The sequence below is a fragment of the Choloepus didactylus genome, chromosome 20 (genome assembly GCF_015220235.1).
Source record: "Choloepus didactylus isolate mChoDid1 chromosome 20, mChoDid1.pri, whole genome shotgun sequence".
Classification (NCBI taxonomy): domain Eukaryota; kingdom Metazoa; phylum Chordata; class Mammalia; order Pilosa; family Megalonychidae; genus Choloepus; species Choloepus didactylus.
In genome coordinates, this window is record NC_051326.1 from 59102782 (window position 1) to 59128274 (window position 25493).

Here is a 25493-nt window from a genome sequence, read left to right on the forward strand (position 1 = left end):
AGAATGCAATACACCAGAAATGGATGCGCTTTTATAACGGGGATTTATTAGGTTACAAATTTACAGTTCTAAGGCCATAAAAGTGGCCAAACTAAGGCATCAACAAGAGGACACCTTCACTGAAGAAGGTCGATGGCGTCCAGAACACCTCTGTCAGCAGGGAAGGCACATGGCTGGTGTCTGCTGGTCCTTTGCTCCCGGGTTGCATTGCTTTCAGCTTCTGATTCCAGTGACTTTCTCCTTAAGCTTCTGTGAGTTCTCACTTAGCTTCTCTGGGGCAATCTCTGGGATTCATCTCTTAGCTTAGCATCTCCAAACGTCCTTCTGTCTGCATCTCCAAGCATCTGTGTCTGTGTCAGCTCTGAGCTCTCTCTCTCTCCCTGTACTCTCTTAAAGACTCCAGTAAACTAATTGAGACCCCCCTTGAATGGGTGGGGTCACATCTCTATAGAAATAATCTAATCAAAAGATCCCTCCCACAATAAGTGTGCCCCACAAGAGTGGATTAAAAGAACATGGCTTTTCTAGGGTACTAATAGATTCAAACCAGCACATTGCCTCTCTCCAAGCCTTCATAACAGAGGATTTCCTGGAGATCGGGAGGGGTGAGAAGCAGGGAAGCCATAAATGACACGTGTCCTTAACCTGCCCTGAGGCTCTGAAAGGTGGGGGACCTGGGCAGCTAAATAGGGTCTAGAAGTCTAGAGTGGTAGGCTCTGCACTGTGGGAGGCCAGGAGGCTAAGGCTTTGGGGGAAGCCATTGCAGAGGAGGTGACAATTAAGCTGGCCAGTGAAGGCAGGGCAGGAGTTTCCTGAAAGGAGAACAATCCAAGGGCTGGTGGCTGGTTGAGCAGGTCAGCAGGGGTGGGTGAGCCTGGCCTGACTCAGTCAGGGTGGACAAAGCTTTGATATGAGGGTGTGCAGTGGTGACATGAGGTGGGGGGGGGGGGTGGTGACTCAGGCTGGGGAGCAAGATGTAAGAATGTAACTTGAGTCTGTGTCATCTCCCCTGCAAGGGTCTCCTCCCCTGGAAAGGGGGCAGGCACATGTCCGGCCCCTCGGCACCGGGGTCTCCTCCCTGCCTCTCCCAGCTGGCTGCAGGGCACCCTCCTGAATCACTTCCCGGGAGGAATAGCTGCATCACACAGCCAGAAAGTTCTGGGGCCAGGGCTCCGTCCCCCGCTGTGACCCTGAATTTCTCACTCTCCTGCAATGTGTGTCTGGAGCTGAAGTAGAAGGGCAGGTGGAACTCCTGAGGCGTCTTGAGCAGGAGAGAGTTCTAGATCCGCTCTGGGTTAGCGAGTGATGATTCTGGCTGCAGCGGGACAGGGGCTAAGGGACGGCGAGGCAGGAGGCCCCTGAGAAGGCTGCGGCGGGAAAGCAGGCACGAGACGAGATGATGGTGGTGGCGACATGGAAAGGAACTCGAGGAGAGACGTTGAAGTGGACGAATTGACCCAATTGGTGGCTGACCGGCTGTGGGGGGCAGAGGTGCGGGGGTGGGGGCGGGTTCACCAGGACAGACCTCACTGGAGGGAAGGCGGTGTGATTCCAGCTCCATCCCCAACCTGCTGTCCCTCTGTCGTATCCTGGGACCGCCGGGCATCTCCTCTCCTCAACCAGGGGCCTGGGCAGCAGGCTCAGAGCCAGGCGGCCTCCTGGGAAAGCAACTCTGATTTCCTGGAAGAAACAAAACAGCAAACAATGTCTTTGTGCACCTCCGATTGTGCAGCGCTCACACAGCGTGTAACAGGGGCCCCGGGCAGGGGGCTCTCCTTGCTTCCCCGGCAGCTGGTGGGAGCCGAGGGGAGGGAGGGGCCAGGGATGTGAGGGCACAAGGACGCGGTAGCTACGGCACAGTTTCCACTTGGGGGGACTCCCAGCTAGGGGTCTGAGCACAGCAGGGCCACAGAGCATTGCCAAGTGCGTGAGACTCCACCAATGTGCACAGTGGTCTATAAACGCATAAATCGTGTGTGTGTGTATGTGTGCACCACTTCATCCTTTGTCTGTTCCATGCATGTCTATGGAAGAGTCCCAGGCTCGAGGCAATGAATAGGATGCAGCAGGGATGCAGGCGGAGTCTGCTCTCATAGACTTCTTGGGAGGGAAACATGGTTCTCATAGCGAATAGTTCCATGAAAGTATTACAGGGGGTGCAGAGGGAGTAAGAGGGGCAACGATGGGCCCTAAGGGTGAGGGAAGACATCCTGGGAGTCTGAGCGGAAGCTGAAGGATAAGCAGAGGTGTGTGTGCACCCGTACATGCATGAATGCATGTGCAGGGAGTGGCTGGGACGAATACAGAGTTCAGAACAGGCTCTCTGAGCACGGGACATTCTGGAGATCGTTCCGTGTGGCTTGAGTGCAGAGTGCATGGAGATAGATTGGTGAGGTCTGAAACAGAAGCCCCAACTGTAAACTTAAAGAAATCCACTAGGGAATTCTGGTTCCAGCCACAAGACAGAGACAAATATGAGACTTACCGCCCACCATAAACTAACAGAAAATTGGACAAAATATTTAAAACAACTCTTTTTGAGCATTGGATGCTACCACAGGGCTGTGATCCCCGAGAGGAGGAAAACCCAGGTGGGGAGCTCCACATTCACCCTGGTTTTCTGCCTGGAGGTAGCACAGGTACTTTCTAAATCACCGCCAAGGAGGTGGAACCCAGAGAGCCACAGTCTCATGTGAGCAGAGGAAACAGAGACCGGAATTCAGAGCTGCTGAGCTGGTTGGAATTTGTGGTGTCCCAGAGAGGAGAGAGCTGAGAGGAGAAGAGGACCTAGAAGCTTGCAGAGGGGTCCCCATGAGCCTGTGACTAAACACCACCCTGCAGGGCGAGACTGTTGAAGCCCGTCAGAGAACAGTGACTGAGCAGCTGTGAGACGAAGGAAGATTCCGGAGGACATACCAGAGTTCTGACCAGCCAGAGAGAAGAGACCTGGCTGAACACACCAGACATTCAGTTGAGACCTCAGAAAAGCCACACTTTCTTAAAAGTTAGATTTAGTGAGGTATCATTTACATACAGTAAAATTCACCATTTTAGATATTGTGCTGGTTTGAATGTATTATGTCCCCCAAATGCCATTATCTTTGATGTAATCTTGTGTGGGCAGACGTTATCAGTTTTGATTAGATTTCTTGGCATGTTTCTTTGGAGATGCGCCCCACCCAGCTGTGGGTGATGACTCTGTTGGAGATTTCCATGGAGGTGTGGCCCCACCCATTCAGGGTGGGCCTTGATCAGTGGAGCCATATAAATGAGCTGATGGGCAGAGGGAACTCAGTGCAGCTGTGAGTGATGTTTTGAAGAGGAGCTACAGCCAAGAGGGACACTTTGAAGACAGCACAGGAGCTGCAGATGAGAGACAGTTTGAAGACGGCCATTGAAATCAGACTCGTGTTCCGGAGAAGCTGAGAGAGGACAGATACCCCAAGTGCAACTAAGAGTGACATTTTTGAGGAACTGCAGCCTAGAGAGAAATGTCCTGGGAGAAAACCATTTTGAAACCAGAACTTTGGAGCAGACGCCAGCCACGTGCCTTCCCAGCTAACAGAGGTTTTCCGTACACCATTGGCCATCCTCCAGTGAAGGTACCCGATTGCTGATGTGTTACCTTGGACACTTTATGGCCTTAAGACTGTAACTGTGTAACCAAATAAACTCACTTTTATAAAAGCCAGTCCATCTCTGGTGTTTTGCATTCCAGCACCATTAGCAAACCAGAACAGGTATATAGGTCTATGAATTTTGACACATGCACTTCATCATATAATCACCACCACAATTAAGATATTAAATATTTCCATCACACAAAAAAGTTCCCTGTGCCTTATGGTAGTCATTTCCTCCTTCTCCTCATCCAGCCCCTGGTTACCACTGCTTTGATTTCTGTCCCATTTGTTTTGAAAAGTCACACTGTAAATGTAGAACTTCTCTAGCCCTAGAGTAAGGGATGTCTTAGTCCTGCCTAACAAAGCCTTAAAGCAAGCCAATACAGAACAAAACTGATCCACCAATAATTCAACTGTTTGCCAAAACCAACCTAAGTACTATTTAAAGAAAGACAAGAAAATCCAGACTTTCAACAAGGAAGTAGCACAATGTCCAGCATCCAATCAAAAATTAATTGACATGTAATAAAGCAAGAAAATTTGAATCAAAACCAGGAGAAAACTGAGCCCATAAGGAGCCCTGTTGAATTCATGGGGTAAAGAGCGGCTGCTTTTTGTCATTGCATATTTTCCCTTTGATGGATGATATAGTTACCAAGAAAAAAAATTAACATTGAAAAGGGGTTCTCAAAGCAAGAGAGAGAGAGCCATAGGAGCCAACCAGAACCCAAGTGCACTTCAATCTGTCCAATAACTACACAGTGTGGACATCCCTGGGACCACGTACTGAGACAGACATGGGGGCTTCACAGCCACCTCCCCGAGGGGTTCGCTGTGGCTGAAGACAGATGTGAGCACGGCACAGATGGTGGCTGCAGTGAGAGTGGCACAACAAATGCTCACCAGGCCAGAGGTTGGGAGATCACTTCTGGCTGGGGGAATTATAAAAGGCTTCATGGAGGCACTTCCTTTTGAGCTGGGTTTTAAAAGATGGGACTGAAAAAACCATTGTGGTTGGAAAATAAAGAAAATAAAATTGTGAATCACCCATAAAGTCACCCGTTACCCACATGTAATCAATGTTGACGTTTTGGTAAATTTCTCCTTTTTTGAATTCTCTTTTTATTTTGTCATAAGGGGAGCCCAGAAACTGTCTCCTTAACTCTGTTTTGCATTTTTCAGTTAATGTCATTTCAAAAGCATTTTCCAAGAATTCTTTGAAGCATCCATTTTTAATGGCTGTGGAATATTTCAGCGCGTCAATGGCATGGTTCATTTAACCGGTTCTCTGTTGTTGGATATTCAGGTTATTTCAAAGTTCTCATTAGTGCTGGAGTGGACATCTTGTTTCCTCCCTGTTTTTGATTAGTCCCCTAAGTTAGATTCCAAGGAATCGAATGATTAGATGAAAAAATATAAACATTGTGAAGTTCCTGATATAAATTGCCAAAGATTTTTCCAAAAAGTTGTACATATTTACACCCCTATCCTACTTACTCTTTTAGGTTATAATCCATGATCACAAGCTGTCTCCCCATGAATCAGGCCCCACCTCACTTTGTGCCCCTGTGCCAGCCCAGGGCAGGAGTCCAATAACATTGCTTACAACATTTGTGACCATACTTTCACAAACGGGAGATATTATCCAGAGACAGGGGGAAAAACCCCGAGACCAACTCTGCAAATATTCATTACCCTCCTCACTATGTGGGACATGACTCCCAGGAATGAGCCTGGCCCTGGCATCGAGCGATTAAAAATGCCTTCTTGATCAAAAGAGGGAAAAGAAATGTAACAAAATAAGGTGTCAGGGGCTAAGAGATTTCAAATAGAGTCGAGAAGCTGTCCTGGAGGTTATGTCTATGCAAGCTCCAGCTAGATCCCAAATGACCACCTTATGCCAAGCCCTAACCAACAGTATTTCCAAATATCCTGAAGAATATCCATGTTCCTCTATAAAAGCTTCACTCACTAAGTTTATTTTTCAGAAACTTATAGCCTCCAGATTGTTCCTATGCCAGATAAGTCCCAAAACCCAGAGGCAACAGCCTCTTCAAGAACATCAACCAGCTGCATCCTCTTTTGCCATAATGTCGACACCCCTTTTCAATATGAACAAGTTACGGTGGTCACTGCCCAGATATCCCTGAAGACTGAGACAGTGATCAAACGGGAGAGAGGGGTAGCAACAGACAAGAGAGGATTTAACAAAGGATTATGACTACTGAATCATTAGATAGATATTTTTTTAGTCTCTAGTGTATTAGAGCAGCTAGAAGGAAATAACTGAAGTTGTGGAACTGTAACCCATATCATACTTTGAAATTTCCTCTGTAACCACTTGTTAAACCGTACTTTGAAAGTTACCACTTTTATGTATATATGTTATATTTCACAATAAAAAATGTTAAAAAAAAAAAAAAAAAAAGCCCCAAGAGACACTCCAGGAATCAAGACTTGGCGAGTGTAGGTAGAAACTGGGTCTCTGCAACCCTGGCTGCACACCCTGCGTTGGAAATGGGAAGGTTCTTGGAGACTTTGAATTTCTACTTTCTCATCTGAAGGTTGGGGAAACTGAGACCCAGGTGGGGAAGTTGGCTTTCAAAAATCACAGTGTCTGCATCAGCACAACAGCTATTTCCTTGGGGACGGCCCCGGGTGGTATGGTGGTCCAGGAGAGCATACTGGGACCCCAGACCCCAGTGGACGCACACAGCGGGGAACTCCACCAGGCTTGCGTCTGGCCCACAGCCCGTCTGGCTCCCTGGAGTCACCCCAACACCACTTGTTCTGCTGTGATGAAAATGAGAGGCGGTGGAGGCAGGAGCTAGAAGGCAAACACTTTGAGCAAACTGTTAAAAGGAAAGCAGGAAGGAAAATGGTGTTTGACTTGGGGGTGCAGAGTTTGCTTTCCCTCTCCTTGTAAGAATTTCCTTTTCTTAAAATCCAGGGGAGACCCTTAAGACGGCTTTCACCCTTCTCCCCACTTCAGAGACCCAGTGTCACAGAATCACACCCCCAAGGGGCCCCTGGTGAAGGAATCTCTTCTGCAATCTCCCAGACCAGCAGGCAGCCAGCTTCAGCCAGGAGCATGCCCTTGAGAAGCTGTGAGAGCTTGAGCAAGCCTCTTAACCTTTCTGAGCCTCTCAGCTTCTTCATCTGTAAGCTGGGACTGGTAATACCCATTTCACGGGGCTATTGTGAGCTTCCAATAAGATAATGTGGGTAAAGCCCTTGTGCCTTGCCCAGAGCACGTACTTGGTGCATAACTTCATTACAAGACAGATTCAAGGACTTGCATGGGCTGCCAAGTTTATTTTTCAGAGGCCCCAATTCCCCAACAAAGCTGAGATCTGCTTTCCTTACCTCCTGTGGCAGACTGTTACTTTGAGGGCCTCCCAGTATCCAGGCTGTCCTGCCGTCTCCTCCCACACTGATTCCGACAGGCCTTGTGACTTGTTTGACCAATGTCATGTGGTGGAAGAGATGCTGCAAGGCCAGGCCTGGACCTTAAGAGATCTGGCAGCTTCTGCCTTCCCACTCCTGACATGCCCTCTCCTGGAACCTGGCCACCATGCTGTAAGGAAGTCCAGCCTCTCCTCCTAGGGAGAAAGGCCATGGGTGCAGCCACAAGAGTGACTTTGGCCAAGACCACATGAAGCAGAAGAAACATCTGGTCAACCCACAGAACCATGGGAAATGATAAATCACTGTCATTTTAAGCCATTGAGTTTGGTGGTTTGTCACTCAGTAATAGATATCTGAACCCCCACCCCACCCACCTCCTTCCCAGCCTTGTCCTCTAGGGCTCCTACAGTGGCATGCTGGAAAATGTTCAACAAGCAGCTCTCGGGAGGGAAGGGGGGGCCTGATTTGCAGATTTTGCCAATTTCTGTGGTGTAAATGCTCCCATCACAACTGATTTCAAGCTCCTGACACTATGTTACTGAGCGTGGAATTGAGGAGAAATGCACAGAACTACACAGGGAGCTGGTGCAAGCCGGCTCCAGCAGACCACTGGTCTCTATTCTATCCAACATCGGACAGCCCTGCAGAGACTTGAGATCAGTGGCTCCAATAGGTAAGAGAGCTCAAGGCATATAAGGAATGTTTCTGGAAGGCATTCTTTTTCACAGGACACAGTTCTGGGCCCAGCCTTACCCTCAAGGCCTCTGGTGGGATGGAAAGAACTTTGGAGTCACACAGCAAGTTCTGTCTCCTCTCAACCCCTTCTCTATCCTTTTAAGTGGCAGAAGCAGCTGGAGAACTGGAGTTGTCTGTCCCTCACCTCTAGGCATGTGTAGGAACTCAGGCTCTGTGCTAAGCAGACCAAGGCAATGCTGCAACAGAGGAAAGGGGGTTCCTAGCACCCCTCAAACACTTCACCCCTGGGCCTGACCCGGAGACCTTCTCCCGAGTCCCAGGCCTTGGGAGCACAATGACCATTCCGTCTACGTGAGGCCCTGGTCTGTATGTGACCCTGCTCCCCAGCCCCAGACCCCAACACTGCAGCCCCAGGAAACCAGGAGGGCAAGGGCTCAGAGAAGTGAGGACAGAAGCAGGGACATGGCGTGGGGGAGGCTGATGGGGCTTGCAAACCAGTTACTAGAGCTGCAACCTGCTGCTAACCTCTCCCCACCAGGACGTTGGTCACTCTCGGTCACTGCATGTGACAGTAAGGTTGATGTGTGCACCTGGCTAGGCCCAGCCACAGAACCCAGTCACTCAGTGAATCCCTAATCCAGGTGAGACAGTAAAGGAGTGCTGCAGATGTGACTTAAGTCAAGGAAATTATCTTCGACACTCTGGCTAGACCCAATCCCAGTTGAAAGGTCTGAAGAGCAAAACCGAGAGTTCCCTGAGGAAGAAGAAATTCTGTCTGGGGGTTTCCAGAGCCTGCAGCCGGCCCTGCCAATTTCAGACTCGACCAACCAGACCCGCAGTGGCAAATTCCATTAGATTTCAAGGTCTGAGAGCCATGTATGGATCAATGTTTTGTCCTCCAGGCCTGTTGGAGCAGCAGCCCCACCCTTTCCAAGAGCTTGCACGGAAGACGCCATGCTCTCCCTGAATACTGGGGTGAAGTCTCCACCAGCTTCAGCATTGGGATGGCGGCCAGTCTCTCCACAAATGGGGTGGCAGCACTCTCCCTGAACAACAGGATGCAATGCCCATCCCCTCTAAGCGCTGGGGTCAGTGGTCTGCCCTTTCCACACCCATGGGGGGGCTTGCTGTCTTGGCCCTATCTTTGGTCCAGACCTCGGCTTCCATGTTTCTGCCCGTGAAGTCATTCTTCCTTCAATCTGTCCCTTCTCTGTCCCTTTCAGTCCAGGCTGGCAGTGGTTCTGCTCATACAAATTTCACAAAAAGTTTGTCAGATTTGCATGCAGTTTATGGGGTCTAAACCATCAGGCGGAACAACTTTCCACAGCTCCTTTCTGGATAACTGTACTTCCAGTCCCGACTTCCACTGAAATGGCTGGCTGGATCCACATTCAGCCACACCTTCTTTAGCAAAGGGTTGTGTAGTTAAACCCTCACATGGAGTCCGGCTCTCTGGGGGCTCACTTCTTGAAAGCTCAGACATGTCCCCGATAGGGCCGCTTCTGGCCTTTCTCTCAGAGATGCTCTCTGGATAGGTTCAGAATTTTCTAAGCCTTCCATTTCTGTTTTTTTTGTGTGTGTGCTTAACAGTTCAGTTCTCAGCTTATCCCTTTCTTCTCACTTTTCACTATAAAACTGCAAGAAGAAGGCAGGTTGCACAACTGCACTTAGCTTGGAAATCTCTTCAGCTAAATATCCAAGTTCATCACTTACAAGTTCTGCTTTCAATCTAAAATCAGAATGCAATATTGCCAAGTTCTCTTCCACTTTGTAACAAGGATCACCTGTCTTCCAACTTCCAATAACACATTCATCATTTCCTTCTCATTGGAAGTAACTTTAACATCTGTATTTCTACCAGCAGTCTCTCCAAAGTAATCTAGCTCTTTTCTATTCAGCACCTCTCAATTCTCCCGTCTCTATCCATTACCCAATTCCAAAGCTGCTTCTACATTCCGGGTGTTTGTAATAGCAGACTTTTAGGTTACTCAGTAAATGGGCCAGAGTAGCCCACCCAAATGAGGAACATATTGCCTTCAAAATCTGAAGAGGCCAATTAGGTGTGTGTCACTGTTTGGGTTGTAGGAGCGGCCAGATGCAACAGTTTACCCTTCACCTTAAAAGGGATATCTCGACATGCCCCACACCACTGGCTGCCTAGAAATTTCACTGAGATAGAAGGTCCCTGAATTTTTGTTGTATTTACCTCCCACCCTCTAACATGCAAATGTCTTACCGATGAGTCTACAGTATTTGCTACTTCTTGCTCACCTGGTACAATCAGCATGATGTCATCAATATAATGGACCAGTGTGATTCTTGTGGAAGAGAAAGGCAGTCAAGGACCCTGCAAACTAGAATATGGCATACAGCTGGAGAGTTGATATACCTATGAGGTAGGACAGTGAAGCTGTATTGCTGGCCTTGCCAGCTAAAAGCAAACTATTTCTGGTGGTCTTTATTGACAAGTATCAAGAAAAAAGCATTTGCCAGATTGATCAATAGCTGCATACCAGGTACCAGAATATGCCTTGATTTGTTCAAACAGTGATACCAATCTAGAACAGCAACTGCAATCTGAATCACCGCCTGGTTAAATTTACAACAATCCACTGCCATCCTCCAAGATCCACCTGTTAACTGAACAGGCCAAATAGAGTTGAATGGGGATGTGGTAGGAATCATCACCCTGCATCCTTCAAGTCTTTGATGGTGACAATAATCTCTGCAATCCCTCCAACAATGTGACATTGCCTTTGATTTACTATTTTGCTAGGTAGGGGCAGTTCTGGTGGCTTCCACTTGGCCTTTTCTACAGTAACAGCCCTCACTCCACAAGTCAGAGAACCATTGTGGGGATTCTGCCAATTGCTGAGTATGTTTATTCCAATAATGTATTGTGGAAATGGAAAAAGGCCACAGAATGGGTTTGGGAAACCACTGGGCCCATCATGAGACAAAACTGGGCTAAAACTCCATAGATCACCTGACCTCCTTAAGCCCCTGCTCTGACTGGTGGACTGCAGTGACACTTTGGATCTCCTGGAATTAATGTCAGCTCTGGCCAGTGTCTAATAATCCCTGAAATATCTGATCATTTCCTTATCTCCAATGCACAGTTATTCTGGTAAAACACTGTAGGTCTCCTTGGGGAAGGTTGGGAGGAAGATTAACATTTTAAATTTTGGCAGTGTAACAGGGTCCATCCCCAAGGCTACCTGGCCTTCCCCTCATTCAAGGGGCTCTGGATCCGTAAACTGTCTCAAGTCTGGGAATTGATTAAGGGGCTGTGACTCTCTGTTTTTGTAATTCAAGGTAGACGTTTGTCCACTTAACCTAGAATTCTTCTGTTTATACAGCTCAAATAAGAATTTAGTAGACTTCCCATCTATTGTACTTCTAGGTACCCCATGATCTACCAGCCAACACCATAGGTCTCTGCGAGTCAGACTATTCTGATTGCTGCTCTGACTCTGCTGTCCATTATGGTAGCCACATCCCCCTTGCTTTGGTGATTAAGCATGGCCATTTGGCTTCTGCCAACCTGGGATCCAGTCATCCCCATTGTGTTTAAGGATTCAAGTTCAATGACAGCTGTTCCTACAGTAATATCTGACCTACAGAGAAGAGCAACCACAGAGCTCTTCAGGGATGATGGAGCTACTCTTACAAGTTTAGTCCTCACAGTCCTGGTGAAAGGTGTGTCCTATGGACATTCTAGGGGTGTGTGAGCAGGTCTTCCATGATAAATCCACTCTAACATTCCAATCTCTCTATGCCTTTGGATTCCCTCATCTACCTTATACCAGGGCAATTCTGGCATTTTGACATCAGGCAATGCAGACCAACTTTTGATCCATGCTTCAGCCAACCGCCTGAACCAACAGAGCCCTTTCTAACCCCTCAAGCTACAATGTTGAATGCAGAATCTCTGCTTACTGGGCCCATATCAATAACTTCAGCCTGATCAGCTTTACATTCCTTCCACCATCATCCCCATCTTTAATATCCATTCCACACATATTCCCCCAATTTCTGTCTATATAAATTGGAAAAATCATGCAGTTCTTTGGGAGCATAGCACACCTCTTCATGGGTCACACTTTGTACCTCACCTTTTGGGGCCTATTGGGACGTCTAGTTATAGGTCTGGAAGAAAAGAGGGGTGCTGGGGGGTGGGTCTTGAGAGGAATTAGCAGTGTCTTGCAAGCCAACTACCTCAGGGCATTCAATTTTACTTTCATCGATGAAACAAGGTTAATCTCTTCAGACAGAGGTGTGGGGGTTCTTTCCTGAGGGGAGGCAATTACAAGTTTATCAGGTACAAAAAGGTTAATCTCTTCAGGTGGAGGCTGGGTGGCTGATTCCTCAGGGCCGACCACTACAGGTTTATCTGGTGAAGAAGACTCAGCAGAATCTAGGGTTTCACTGTCATCATCATTACCAGCCCATATGTCCCCATTCCAATTTTCAGGATCCCCTTCCTTTCCAACCAGTGCCCTCACTTTAATAGCAGACACCCTGCACAGTTAGGAGTTCAACTTACAGTGTAGTTCAGCCACTTGTACAGTGAGACTCTGGGTCTGGTTTTCAGAAATCTCAACTCTGTGGCTACCAAAAAAATAAGTTTCTTTCAGTGCACACATAGAAACTTTCATGTCTTTCATGCTGTGTTTGTGCTGGAAATTTGAAGCCTTGAGCTCATCCTTAGGATTCTGTTTCTCAAGAACCACTCTTAGTACCCAAACTGTATTAATCAGCCTTCTCTAGGGAAACAGAACTGATAGGATATATATGTAAAATATTATGAGTTTTAGTCTAGGAATTTGCTCAAATGACTGTGGGGATAGTCAAGTTCAAATTCTGTAGGGCAGGATGCAAGCTGGGAACACTGATGAAGATTTTCAATGAATTCCCTATAAGAAGCTGGTTGACTGAAGGAAATTCTGCTTTCTGACTGCTGAAATCATCAGTTCTCCTTTCAAGGCCTTCAGCTGATTGGATGCAACTTCTCTCACTGTTGGAGGCAGTCTCCTTTGTTGATTGTGGATGTCATCAGCCATAGATGCAATCAACTGACTGATGATTTAAATCTACAAAATATCTTCACAGTAACAATCAGGCCATTGCTTGCTCTAACAAACAACTGGACACCATCATCTGGCCAAGTAGACATGTGAACTTAACCATCACAAGGCCTATGGGCAAGATACTAAGTGCGTCACTTAAGAAGAAGAACTGTGAGGCCCTTTCCCCCAGACCCTTGGCTAGGCTTTGGGGCTGACATCTTAGTTGATCTTTGACATAGTGGCATGAGCTTCGGAATGACTCCCCGGCAAGCTCTGTGCACATGCAGAATGACTGATATGCTGGAATGGAGACGTCACACTGGCCGAAGTCACAGCTTGAGGACTTTCTGGTGCACAGCCTATGGCAGAGAGCATGGGCACTTAGGCCAGGGGTCAGGAGAGCCCTCCCTATCATGCTAGAATGGGCTGCCAAGCTGTCTGGTGGCACTGTGGTGTCCTGGCAACAATGGCCCAGGGCTCAGGAGATCCATCTTCTGTCCAGAGTCCAGAGACTGAGGCTCTGGGAGCCCTGTAGACTCTCAGGACTGGCCCTAGGGCCTCAAAGTTCATCCCACCAAGCCAGGAAACTTCTCCTCAACCCCTGATGGATTTCTGCCCAGTCTTTGCTCAGGCACAATTCCTGTCGGGGGCTCACCACCTCATGCAGCAGCCCATGCATTTATTGCCATGCTAATCCATATATTTTTTCAATGTTAAAGAAGAGGGAGAAAAGCATGGATAGTTTAAGAGCTGGCTGCAGAATTCTTCTTAGAGGAGAGAATTGTCTATGTTTATGGGTCACTGTGGTTGTGCAAAGAGAGCCCCCAGGGGCCTGACCACTATAGGGTTGGGTTGGAGGGAGATGGAGAGCATTAACTGAGTAAGGTGGGGGAACTAGGGAGGAGAGGAAAAGGATTGGAGGCCCTGCACATGGTGGAGAGCAACTCCTTGGTGCACAGAAAGTCTTGGGACTTTTTAGAATGGGGAAATTTTATATCACCTCTTAACTCATTTGTTGTATGCATTGAATTGGGGGTGGGTCTTAATTCATGTTACTGGAGGCCCCATAAAGACAGGAAATTCAGATGCAGTGAGAGAAGCCAGAAGGCAGAGAAGTCTCCTTTTTTATCCTGACCTTCAGCCAAGTGTCCACACCCTTAGCCGTAGAGGGATTGGGACACTGTCCAAGAGGATTCCGTGCATAGGAGACGAGATCCAGAAAGGGGACGAAACCAGCATGAGCACATTCTCAGAACCAGGGGTGACCTGGAGGAATGCAGCCCTCCGGGAATCCTTGCTGATACTGGGAAGTTTGTGGGGTTTCCTGCTCTACGGGGGTTGTACATGGATTGAAGCTCTTTCACTTACATCTTACGGAACAGGGCGGCCTCAGCAGGCTGGAGGACATGGGAAGATCCAGGGACAGACCTCTGGGTGGAGAAGGCTGCTGATTGAGCCATATCAGGTTGCTGATTTCTTTGAGAATGGGGGTGTCTGGTCTACCTGGGGCAAAGGACCCCCTCTCCCCAACAAATCCCCCTTCCTGGAAATCCAAGCTCCTCGACATGGTTCAACAGAGTCTTTGCATACAGCGACCTTGTCTTTCCTCCAGCCTCCCCACACCCGCTCTACTCTTGAACCCAGCCCCACTATGGTTCCCCCAAATCTCCATGCTTTCTCTTCCAGCCCCCCTTGGCACATATGTACTCCTCCCTTATTCACACACATGCATGTGTGGGCAATAAGGTACCTGGAAAACTCTAATTCGTCTCTTACAATGCATTATTTTTTAAAACCTTTTTATTTTGTATGAATTTTAGATTTTCAAAAAAGGCGCAAAGATAATACAGAGGGTTTCCACGTACACTCCACCCAGCTACCCCGAATGTTAATATCTTACATAGCCCCAGTATATTTGTCAAAACTAAGAAATTAACATTGCTCTAATACTGTATTAGTTTGCCAGAGCTGCTATGACAAACACCTCACAATGGGTTGGCTTTTAAGCCAACAAGAATTTATTGGCTCATGGTTTTAGAGGTCAGAAGTGCCAAATCGAGGCATCAGCAAGGCCAGGCCTGCTCTCAGGGCCTGTGGTTTTCCAGTGCTGGCTGCCGTCCCTGGAGTCCGTTGGCTGATGTCTCTGCCTTCCAGCACCAGGGACATCCTTGGTCTCCTCCTATGACTTTTCTGTCTTCTGGCTTCTCACACTGCACCAGAATTTCCTCTCTTTATTAAGCCTCCACTAATATAGATTAATACCCATCCCAATTCAATTTGGATCACCTGTAACTATTAACTACATCTATTTACAAATAGGTTCACACCCTCAGGAACACAAAGTAAGATTAAGATTATGTCTTTTGTTAGGGTACATGATTCAACCAACCTCAGATACTGTTAACTAATTCAGATTTCACCAGTTCTTCTACTAAATGTCCTTTTACTCTTCCAGGATCCCTTCCAGAAGAGCACACGGCATTTCATTATCACGTCTCATGAGTTTACTCCCATGTGTGACAGTTTCTCAGTCTTTCCTGTTTTTTTCTTTTGAGGAGAACTGGCCAGATATTTTGTAGAGCATTCCCCAATTTGGGTTTGTCTGATGTTCTCTCACAATTAGACTGGTGTTCTGGTTTGCTAATGCTGCCATTGTGGCAGAAATGGATTCGCTTTTTGTTATGAATTTACAGTCTGAAGGCTATGAAAATGTCCAAATCAAGGCATCAACACAAGTATACCTTCACCAAAGGAAGGTCAATGGCGTCCGGAAAACCTGTGTTAGCTGGGAAGGCACGTGCCTGGCATCTGCTGATCCCGGGTTGTGTTCCAGCTCCTCTCTCAGCTCCTGTGCATTCTTCAAAATGTTGCTCTTGAGACGTTTTGTCCTCTCTTAGCTTCTCTGGAACAAACATCTGGGCTAGCATCTCTAAAGTATCAGCGAAAGTCTGCTTTTAGGGACAGTCTCCAAAATGTCACTCTCAGCTGCTCTGAGGTCCTTCTGTTTGTGAGCTCCTTTATAGGACTTCAGTGATTAAATCATTAAATTAAAACCCTGATGAATGAGTGGGGTCCATATCTCCACGGAAATAATCTAAAGATATTACAAACAGTTGGGTGGGTCACACCCTAATCAAAAATATTAATCAATCTGCCCCCACAAGATTACATCAAAGAATATGACTTTTTCTGGGGGATGGAATACATACAAACCGGCACAGCTGGGGTTATGGGTTTTGGGAAAGAAGAACACAGAAGTGAAGTGCCCATTTCATACCATCCTATCAGGAGGTGCACTATATCCAAATGCTTTTTTTCTGGTGATACTAACCTCCATCGCTTGGTTAAATGATATCTGCCAGGTTTTTCCTTTGCAAAGTTACTGCTTTTTCCTTTCCTTACTCTATTTGTTGGAAGTGAGTCATTAAGTTCAGCCTACACCCAGGGGGAGGAGAATGAAGTTCTACCTGTTGGAGGGGATTATCTATCTCCATCTATCTGTTTATCTATCCTCTATCCATCCATCCATCCACCCATCCATTCATCTATCATCTATTTGTCTGTCTGCTATCTATCTATCCCTATATCATTTGGTATTCCTCAATAAAGGATAATTTCCCCTTCTTCCCCCTTTATTTATTGGCAAGGCATTTTCATGATCTCTTTTTTAAAAAGCTTTATGGGCTCCCCCCTCTCAATTAGCTAAGTGGCTAAGTCAGCTCAACCCTATCCCCCATGCTTTTCTCTCTTGTTGTACTTATTGAGCTGCACCAACATCATCACTTTCCTCACGAACCTCCCTATCACAGGCTAGTTTTTCAGTCATCATTTATTGAGTAGTTGTCCAGTGGCAGACAGCCAGGTTATGTATTTGGATGAGCATTATCTCACTGAATCCCCAACATGTTCCTATAAGTAGATATTCTACTACTGCCATTTCACAGATGAGGAAACCAGGGCTCAGAGAGGTTAAGCCACCTGCCCAAGGTCACACAGGTAACAGTGAACTCTGAGAGGGCAAGAGCAGTGCCACTCCCACCCCTACCCCACTGGCTGCCCAGAGGCTGCAGATAAGTTGGTTTTCACAGAGTCCATGCATAATTTTCTCTGCTTGGAAAAAGCAAAACAGCAAAACCCCAGGCTGTGGTGGTTGCCCCAGGGAGATAAGCAATGACTGATGACTTCAGTCAAACATCCCCTGCTTCCCTGCGTGGGGTCTCCACGGCTCGGGGGCTCCCAAGGCCGGGCAGCAATGCTGAGCAGAGTCAAGTGTATTCTTGCTTTGGGGGCAGGGCTCCTGCCCCTTCGGGTTCCTGCACCTGCTGATGGTCCCACAGCGAGGACCGGCAGGGGCTTCGAGAGGAAATGAGAACCACACCCTGATCGTGAGCTGTGGGCCGCTGCGCCCCTAGCAGCTGCCGGTGCCGGCCAGCCCAGAGGGTGACCCAAGGGGCCCCAGGGGGATCTGTGAGCGACACCGAGTCAGGAAGGTCCCCAAGAAGCAGCTCCAGACCAATTCAGGCACGACACACTTTTCTAAGCTCAGAAATGGTTGGCCAGTTTCTTGGCGAAAAGTGGTCATTCGCTGCACGTCTGCTTCGTGGTGGGAGCACCCTATTCTTTGGAGTTGGAGCTCCCACTTTAGGGTGGACACAGAGAGGGCTGGTGGGAACTATAATGAATGTGAGTGAGCAGAGAGGCCCTCCTGGCGGGTGGGGAGTGGTGCTGGCTTCACGAGGAGGGTGATGGGCTTCCAGGCAGAGGGGCAAGGCTGGACACACATGGCCTTGAGGAGCAGCTCAGCAGCAGGAGGTGCCAAGACAAGGCGTCCCCTGGGGCATCCACCAGGGGGTCCTACCACCTCGCCAAGCTGGGTGAATCTTCCTGGTGCTATCGTGCTCAGCTCTGAGTTGGGAGCAGGCCTGCTGTGGACTGAGCAATTCCTTCGAGTGGTTAAAATCTGGTTTTGTGCTGAGTCGGGAGACTGGCCAGTTTGAGGCTGCCCCTCCCTGGGTTGTGCAGCACATGAGAGAAGTCACGCAGACACCCAGTGACCTGGGCAGGTTCCCGGGGAAGCACCAGGGCTCAGCCTGGCACCAGAGAGTGGCACCGAGGAGCAGACATCCCTGCAGGGGCACACACAGGGTCACCCCCGGTGAGCCGTGTCTCCCTGGCCACTCTGCCGACTCCCTGAGCCTTGGCCCCGGCTGGCCCTGCTGCCTGATCTGGGCTGGTGCCAGTGCCAGGCTGGGTCACCGGGGAAGCCGGCCTGGCGGCACACCCAGCTGCAAACAGTTGGCCAGGCTGACGGTGTTGGCAGCCATGAGGACACCTGGCAGGAGGCCCTCCCAGGCTAGCGGGGAGTTCGAGCTATTGCCCAACGCCACATAGGCCTCCAAGGCTACCGTTTAGGCTTGTTTTCTGGGGCCTCTCATCTGAGGGGTGATGTGGGAAGGGAGACACCCTACTATGCCATGGGAGGCCCCTACCAGGCACTGGGGTGTGGCGGAAGGGGCCCTGGTTAGGAGTCTGGGGACATGGGTTCGAGTCATCTGTCTGCTACACTCACTGAGCGATTTGGGCAAGATGCTTCTGCTCCCTGGGCCTCAGTTTCTCCTTGTTCAAGTTGAGGAATTGGCCTCATCAGTAGGTTCTCACAATGGCGTCCCCAGACCAGCCCCACCGACACCATCTGGGAACTTGCTAGAAATGCAGATTCTCAGGTCTCATCCCAGAGCTCCGAAATCAGAAGCAATCAGTGTTTTGAGACGCCTTCCAGTATGAGAGCCGCCAGACTGGATATTCTCCTAGGTCTCTTCCCAGGCTTATTTTGAGTGACTGAGCATCCATTCTACGCGAGGGTCTTGTGCTGAGATCCGGAGAACGCGGAGATGAATGAGGCGCGCCATCGAAAGCAAAAGGTCGCCTCGTGCTGATCCCTTAGCCCCCAGCTCAGGTGACATCTCCTCCGGGAAGCCCTCCCAGCCTGGCCGTCCCCCACCCCCACGGGCAGGAGTGCTCCATCCAGCTCCTCCATCACACCCTCGGGACAGTAACTTCAGTCTCCCCTGCTCAACAGTGGGCATCTTAAGGGCAGGGATGGTCTTCCTCCTCTACAGTCCCCACTGGTGCTGAACCAATGCCTGCACTGAGGGGGGCTCTCCTTCCCCGTGCCCATCCTCCCAGAGGAGCCTCTGGGGATCACCCACCCACAGTCCCATGCTGGGGTTTTCCTTCTGCAAACATTGTGCCTGATCCATGGACACGATCTGGTTCTCTCGAGAGAGATACGTGAAGATGTACGCACAGAGAAGTTGTGCCCCAGCCCTGAGACACACAGAGAGAGGGCAGAGGACCGCAGCCCCGAGGCAGCAGAACCCCCAACTCAGGAGAAGGTGTGTGCGCTGGGGGCTGGGGGGTGACCAGCAGGGACAGAAAGCTGACCATTCCCTGAGGGCCTGGTGTGAGCTGCCACAGTCTCTACCACCCCAGGCCGACTTACAGGGACACCACATGTGCTCTTGGCTGCCCCTGCCCAGCAGGGAGATTGTCTGACTTGAGTCAGCGAGATCGAATCCTGGTTCCACCGCCAACTAGCTGGTGATGATGGGCAAGTTGCTTTGCCTCTCCATTCCTCAGTTTCTTCATCTGTAAAATGGGGCTGAAAATGGGAGGGTTAAAAGGGATGAAAAGCAAGCACCTAGCACAATACTTGATCCACTTACATATTTAATGGTTTATTGAACTGAACCTCCTTTGCAGACACAGAGATGCCAGATGAGCCACCATCATCAATTTCTCTCCCTTAGCAAAATGGCTCTGTGTGAACTTGCTAGACCTCAATTTCCCCATCTGTAAAATGACGCGGTTGAGCTGGATGACATGTGCCTCACTTACACCTATAAGCCCCTCTGCGTCCCCCTCGCCAGTCCCCCTAGGTGAAGGAGAAAGGAGCACTATGGCCACTCTGGGGTGTTGGGAGCAATGCACTCACTTCCAGGGGCTTAGAGGGTCCATTCCTTAGCAGGCCCGTGAACTGGTGGGTCAGTGATTCACTAATCCATCCATTTAGTCAATAATTTATTAAATCACTTGATCAACCAGGCTGCTGGTTTGCAGCATGCTCTGGGCCTTGCACTGCTTCCAGCTCAGTGAGATCAAACCCAGAGAGAAAGAGAAAGGCAGGAAGAGTGGGCTGAACCGGACCTGAATCAGATCTCAGCAGGCCGCCAAGCACTCCCCTCCCGAAGTCGGGGCTTCCTGGCTCTCAGGCCCAGCCTGCAGGATGGGCGGGGGCTGGGGAGGGCAGCCTCTGGCCCCTGCTTTGTGCCTGGCCAGCTCCAGAGCTGGGCTCTGGCTGAAGGATGAGATACTCAAGAGCTTCTAAGGCCTGCACCGGCCAGTCTGCAACCCAGGGTGGGGGGTGCTGGGTGACTGAGGGTGGGGTGAGGGGTGGGAGAAGGAGGGAGTCCTGTCTGTGGTGGGTTCTCACCTCTCAGCGGTGTGGAGCCTCCGGGGCTAAGCACCTGCCGGGCCTAGGGCAGGTGAAGTGGAGTCCCTGTCAACGGTCCCGAAATCAGCTCCACCAAGTCCAACATGGGAAGGAAACCAGGCCTGGTAGGACCATGGGTTTTCAGAATTGGAAGGGACCCCCGAAAACATCTAGTCCAGAAATGCCCAGATGGGGGGAGTGCATTGACCACGAGACTTCAGAACAAACTCGAGGGGCCAATGATTGGGTTTTACAAGTAAGAATATTAAAGACCATATACTGCCATCATCATTTCAGAGAAGACAGGACATTTTAACAAAGAAAAGTCAGGAAGGATAAAATCTCAGAATAAATAATAGCACTTAAATTGTACTTAACTACATGAAAAACAAATCCATTCTTTGACCTTATTTTTCTCATTCATAATAAAAGAGTGAAAGCTAACTTGATCTTAGTTCAAGATGGATTAGAATCACAGAGCTAACCCAACTCCATCTTGCAGATCAGAAAACTGAGGCTCAAGGAGGAGAAAAGGATCGGCCCACAGATACCCAGCACTTAAACCCCAGAACTAGGACAGAAACCTAATTCTTTGTCCAAGGTCATTCTAATATTCTAACCGGGGTCTCGGGGTGGGGGCAATCAATCATACGACTCCTCCTAGCTGAGGCTTGAGCACATTTCTCTCTCAGTCAGTCCCAAACCTTGCTCATCCCACCCAGTCTTGACCTTCCCACAGATGGCTTGTCCTGCCACGTCCCCGAGAAGGTGGTCACACACAAGCACCACGACCCTCTCGTCTCTTATCTCAGAATTTTCCTGTATCTCTACCCACTTTCTACTCTTTCCTCTCCTTCCCAACTGAAGTTGGTCCACCCTCCTGCCCAAAACTGGCTCCTCTGTTATGTGTCTCCCCCACCCCGAAACACACCCCCAACTCATTCCCAGCCTCATTCCATCCATCACCCCTCCTTCCCTCCCTCTGGAGTCACTACTTTTTCTCCCCTGGCTCCTTCCCTTCAGCATATAAACCTGCTTGAGTTTCTGTACGAGCCTTGAAAATTCTTTCAAAAGTTCACAGAAAAAGAAATCAAAATGGCTTTTAAATAGATGGAAAATTCTCAACTAAACTCCATCAGAGCAATACAAATTATATTACGAGTTCTTGTTTTTTTCCCACCTGGCTTGATAAAGGGAAAATCTGAGTGGGCCCAGCAGGTAGGAGGATGAGGTCTTGCAGACTCCTGTTGGTGGGAAAAATGGGCAAAACAGCGTGTTTGGGAAGGACAATTTGATGATATTCTTGCTAAATTAAAAATTCACATAACCATGTATCTGAATTTTCATAGCAGCTTTATGCAACAACAGGAAAAAGGATAAACACATTGCACCATGTTATTTTACAGCAGTGAGAATAAATGAACTCCAACTACATCCAACACACATTGAGCGAACAAAGCCAGGCACGAAAGAGAACACACCGTAGGATTCTCTTTTCAAAAGTCTCACTAAAAGTGCCAAACCAACCTCTAGCATACAAGTCACAATAAAGTTACTCTAGCCAGGGTGCCTGGAAGGAAGCGAGCGTCCATGCTAATATTCTCTTTCTTGATCTTGACACAAGCATGTTTACCCTGTGAAAATACGTTGAGCTTACGCTTAAGCATTTGTACTTTTCTACATCTCGGCTATACTTCAATAAATTGATCAAAACCCTAAAGAAAAAAACACATACAGACCATTGACCCAGAGACTTCCAATTCTAGGAACTGATCCTGTAGTTATAGTTGCCTGTGGGCCACGTGCTGCGTGGACACGGATGCTTCTGGCAAACCGGAACCACCCTAATGCCCGTTAGTAGCGGCGGCTAAATACATTCTGACACATGCATAGAATGGAATATTATTTAACCACCACAAAGAATGAGGCTGATGTAATGTACCAATACATAATAATCTCCAAGACATGACAAAGTCAACAGCCAGGTTTGGGAGAAGGTGCACGAAACACTGTCGTTGATGTAAACGTGTTTGTGTGTACACAGACTATCTCAGGAAGGATACAGGGAAAGGGTTTGCAATCGGGCCCGGAGGATTGTGCTCTGCTTTAGGCTTTAGAGAGCAGGGATCTGTGTCTGAGTCCAGTCTGTACCTTTCCAGGGGTCTGGGGGGCCTGGCGTGGTGGGCAAGGCTGCCCGTGAAGCTTCTGAGTGAATGAATGACTTGGACTGCCTTTAGTTTACAAACACTCCATAGTCATCTGACTACAGGTAGGGCCAGAATCCAGGGTTTGGCGGCAACCGCGGCCTGTTTGGCCTGTTGGAGAAAGGCTTGGTGAAGACGCTGGTTTGGGGGATGGGCCTTGGAGAACAGACAGAATTTTGCTAGGTAGAAGTGAGGGAGAAGGAAGGAGGGCTCAGCGTATGAAGACCTGCCTCTGTCTGTCTGTCTGAATGGCACAGGGGCCAGATGCGGGGAGGAAAGGAGGTTTGTCCTTGAAGAGCCTTGGGCCAGCCTGCTCTATACATTTCCAGATATTCCTGCTGGCTACGGAGCAGAAACAGGGCCTGGGGTGAGGGCCCTTAGCGTTCCCAACTCCTTAGAGCGCTGCTCCCATCTCATGGGTGTTAGACTCAGGCAGGCCACGTGACTTGGCCAAGTTCTCACTGGCAGAGCTAAGATTTGCATCCAGGGCTGACCCCAAAGCCTATAAAAGTTGATAACAGTGGAGAAAGGTTGGGGTGTTCCATGCACAGGGAACACCACCTGTAAAGCAAAAGAAAGAGTGACTCGGCCTGACATTGGGGACTGGAAAGAACTTCAGCACAGCGTTCTGTATTGGGACAGTGGGGGCAGGAAGGCAGAAGGGGAAGGGAATTAGGAAAATGGTCAGAACTGCTAGAGGAAGGACTGGCTGGGGCTTGATTATGAAGATTCGGATACTCCTGATTAAGGAGTTTGGATTCTGTCCTATAGCTATTTGGATTCCAACTAGGGGTTGGATGAGGCTTTGGTACCATCTCTGCTTCCAGATCATTCTGGCAGGGAGATGAGGGGCAGATGGCAGGTGGTGGGGAAGGAGGCAGGGACACCTGTTGGGAGACAGGTGCAATGATTCAGGTGAGAGGCGACAGTGGTCTGGACCAGGGTAAGGGGTGGGGGTTGGCAAGAGGTTAATGGTCTGAGAGCTCTTTAGGAGGAAAAGGGGCAGGATGTGATTGGTGGATGCCGGTGCACGAAAGTGAGGTGTCAAAGGTGACTTGCAGATTTCCGAGTCAAGGGACAGGCTATACGGTGGTGTCCTTCATTGAGACAAGGAATCCAGACTTGGGAGAAGATGAGGTCAACCGAGTGCATTGAATTAGAGGTGCCTACAGGATGCCCAAGTGTGGATGGCCGGGGGGTTGCATTCATTCAAAATTCAACGAATGGGTATTGGGTGTCTCCAAGGAGCCAGGCACTGGGGATTCACAGTGAATTGAACAGTCTGGGTCCCGTTCTTGGGACATTTCCTTCTGGTGGGGGAAGAAACAGATAACTAAAGAAATGATATCAATGCAGATCATGAAAAGTGCTGTGGAGAAAGTAAAGAAGATGACGAAAGGAAGAGAGAGTAATTGGAGGTCAGCTTTAGATAGGTAGGTTGGAGGAGGCCTCTTTAGAGGAGATGGTAGGTAAGACCAGAAGGACATGTTTGGGGCAAAAGCACAGAGTAGATCAAGTGCAAGGGCCTGGACACAGCAGAAGGTTTGCCATGACAAGCTATGGAGAGGACATCTCGGTTGGCAGGAGGGTGGGGGGCATAGGGCCCGGGTACTGCAGGTGAGGCCTGGGCAGGGAGCAACCAGAGACACGCAAGAGCTCACAAGCCACAGGAGGGGTAAGGATATTCTCCCAAGCACAGTGAGAGCCACCAAAAGGTTGAAAGATCACTCTGGATGATGGGTGGGAATCAGATCACGGGGTGCAAGAGCTGAAGCAGGGAGACCAGTTCGGAGGCTGGTGTTGGAGACCATGTCTGTATCTAAGACAGCCCTTTCCACAACCAGAATATCACAACCTTTTCAGAGACTTTGAGGTCTCCAAGGTTAATTTCTCTTTAACCTTTCTTCCTGTCACTCTCAGCAGATACCTCTGTTAGGCCCACTCAACGTCTCTGCCTAACCAGAGTAGCAGGTCAGCAGCAAGTGGTGGGAAAGAGCCCTGGCCCTCGCCTCTGTTTCCTGATCAGCAAAATGGGGGAAGGCTCTGCCTGTTCACGTGAGTTTGGCCAGGCCAGGCCTCGTTCCTTCAGCCCAGAGCTTCTCTTCGTTAAAGCTCTGTGTGTGGGGCTTCCAGCTACTTCTCTGCCGGTTACACCTGCTGTGAGCTTTTAGGGACAAGCATCCCCCACTGCCACCTCTGCACCTTGTGCTGTCCCAACTCGTATCAGAACTGGATCAATGGGGGCTGAGGGGATGACTAAAGGAATACCACCTTCTGCGCTGGACGCTGGGGGGGGGGGGGGGGGGGGTTTGGGAAGGCGCCTGGACAAACAAATTCAGCCTGTTCTGGTCCTCAAAGAACTTGGAGCTGTGGGATTGGGTAAAACACACGCAGAGACGCCTGTAACTTAAGTTGCCACGACGTCTGGGAAGAACGGATGGGTCTTCTCCAGGCACGCTTCAGAATATTACTGATCTCGGCTTCTCCTCCCCCATGTAATAAGGTGGCCCACTGTGGCCCGGAGACGCCCAGGGAAGGGTCGCAGTGACAGAAGCGGACCTAGAAGCTCGGGCTCTGGGTGCCCGACCCCCTTTTCCCGCCACTCTTCCAGCTCCAGAAGCAGGGGTCAGTGGATGCAGAAATGTAACCCTAGAGCCAGCTTTCAAACCTCCTTCCCGCTCAGGGATGGATGCGCTCCTAAGAGCCGAGGGTGGATTAACGAAAATCAAAAACAAACAGAAACGGGGGTGGGGCATCCAAGCGGGCCGCCTCTCCTGGGCGAACTAGCCCTAGGACGGCACGCAGCTAGCCCTCCAAGGCGCTCGGACCGGCTGCAGGCGGCCCCTTTAAGCGCGCGGGGCCCACACCCCGCCCCGCGCTTCCGGTCCCCTCCCCGGGCGCAGCCCAGCCCCGCCCGGCGCCGGGGACTTCCCCCGGCTCCCGCCGCGGCGCGCCCCTCACCGCCGCCGGGACCTTTCCCCTACTTTCCCGGGCCCCAGGC

The 25493-nt window shown here is 49.5% G+C and overlaps 1 protein-coding gene across 1 annotated transcript in view; it reads right to left on the reverse strand.

The window, feature by feature from the left end:
* Positions 1-450: 450 nt before the first annotated feature.
* Positions 451-25493, reverse strand: part of CYS1 (cystin 1) — a 114125-nt gene continuing 89082 nt past the window's right edge. The window contains exon 2 of the mRNA XM_037812674.1: positions 451-1680. Coding sequence (XP_037668602.1) covers positions 1333-1680 — 348 coding nt within the window. The 3' untranslated portion in view covers positions 451-1332. The remainder of the gene's footprint in view (positions 1681-25493) is intronic.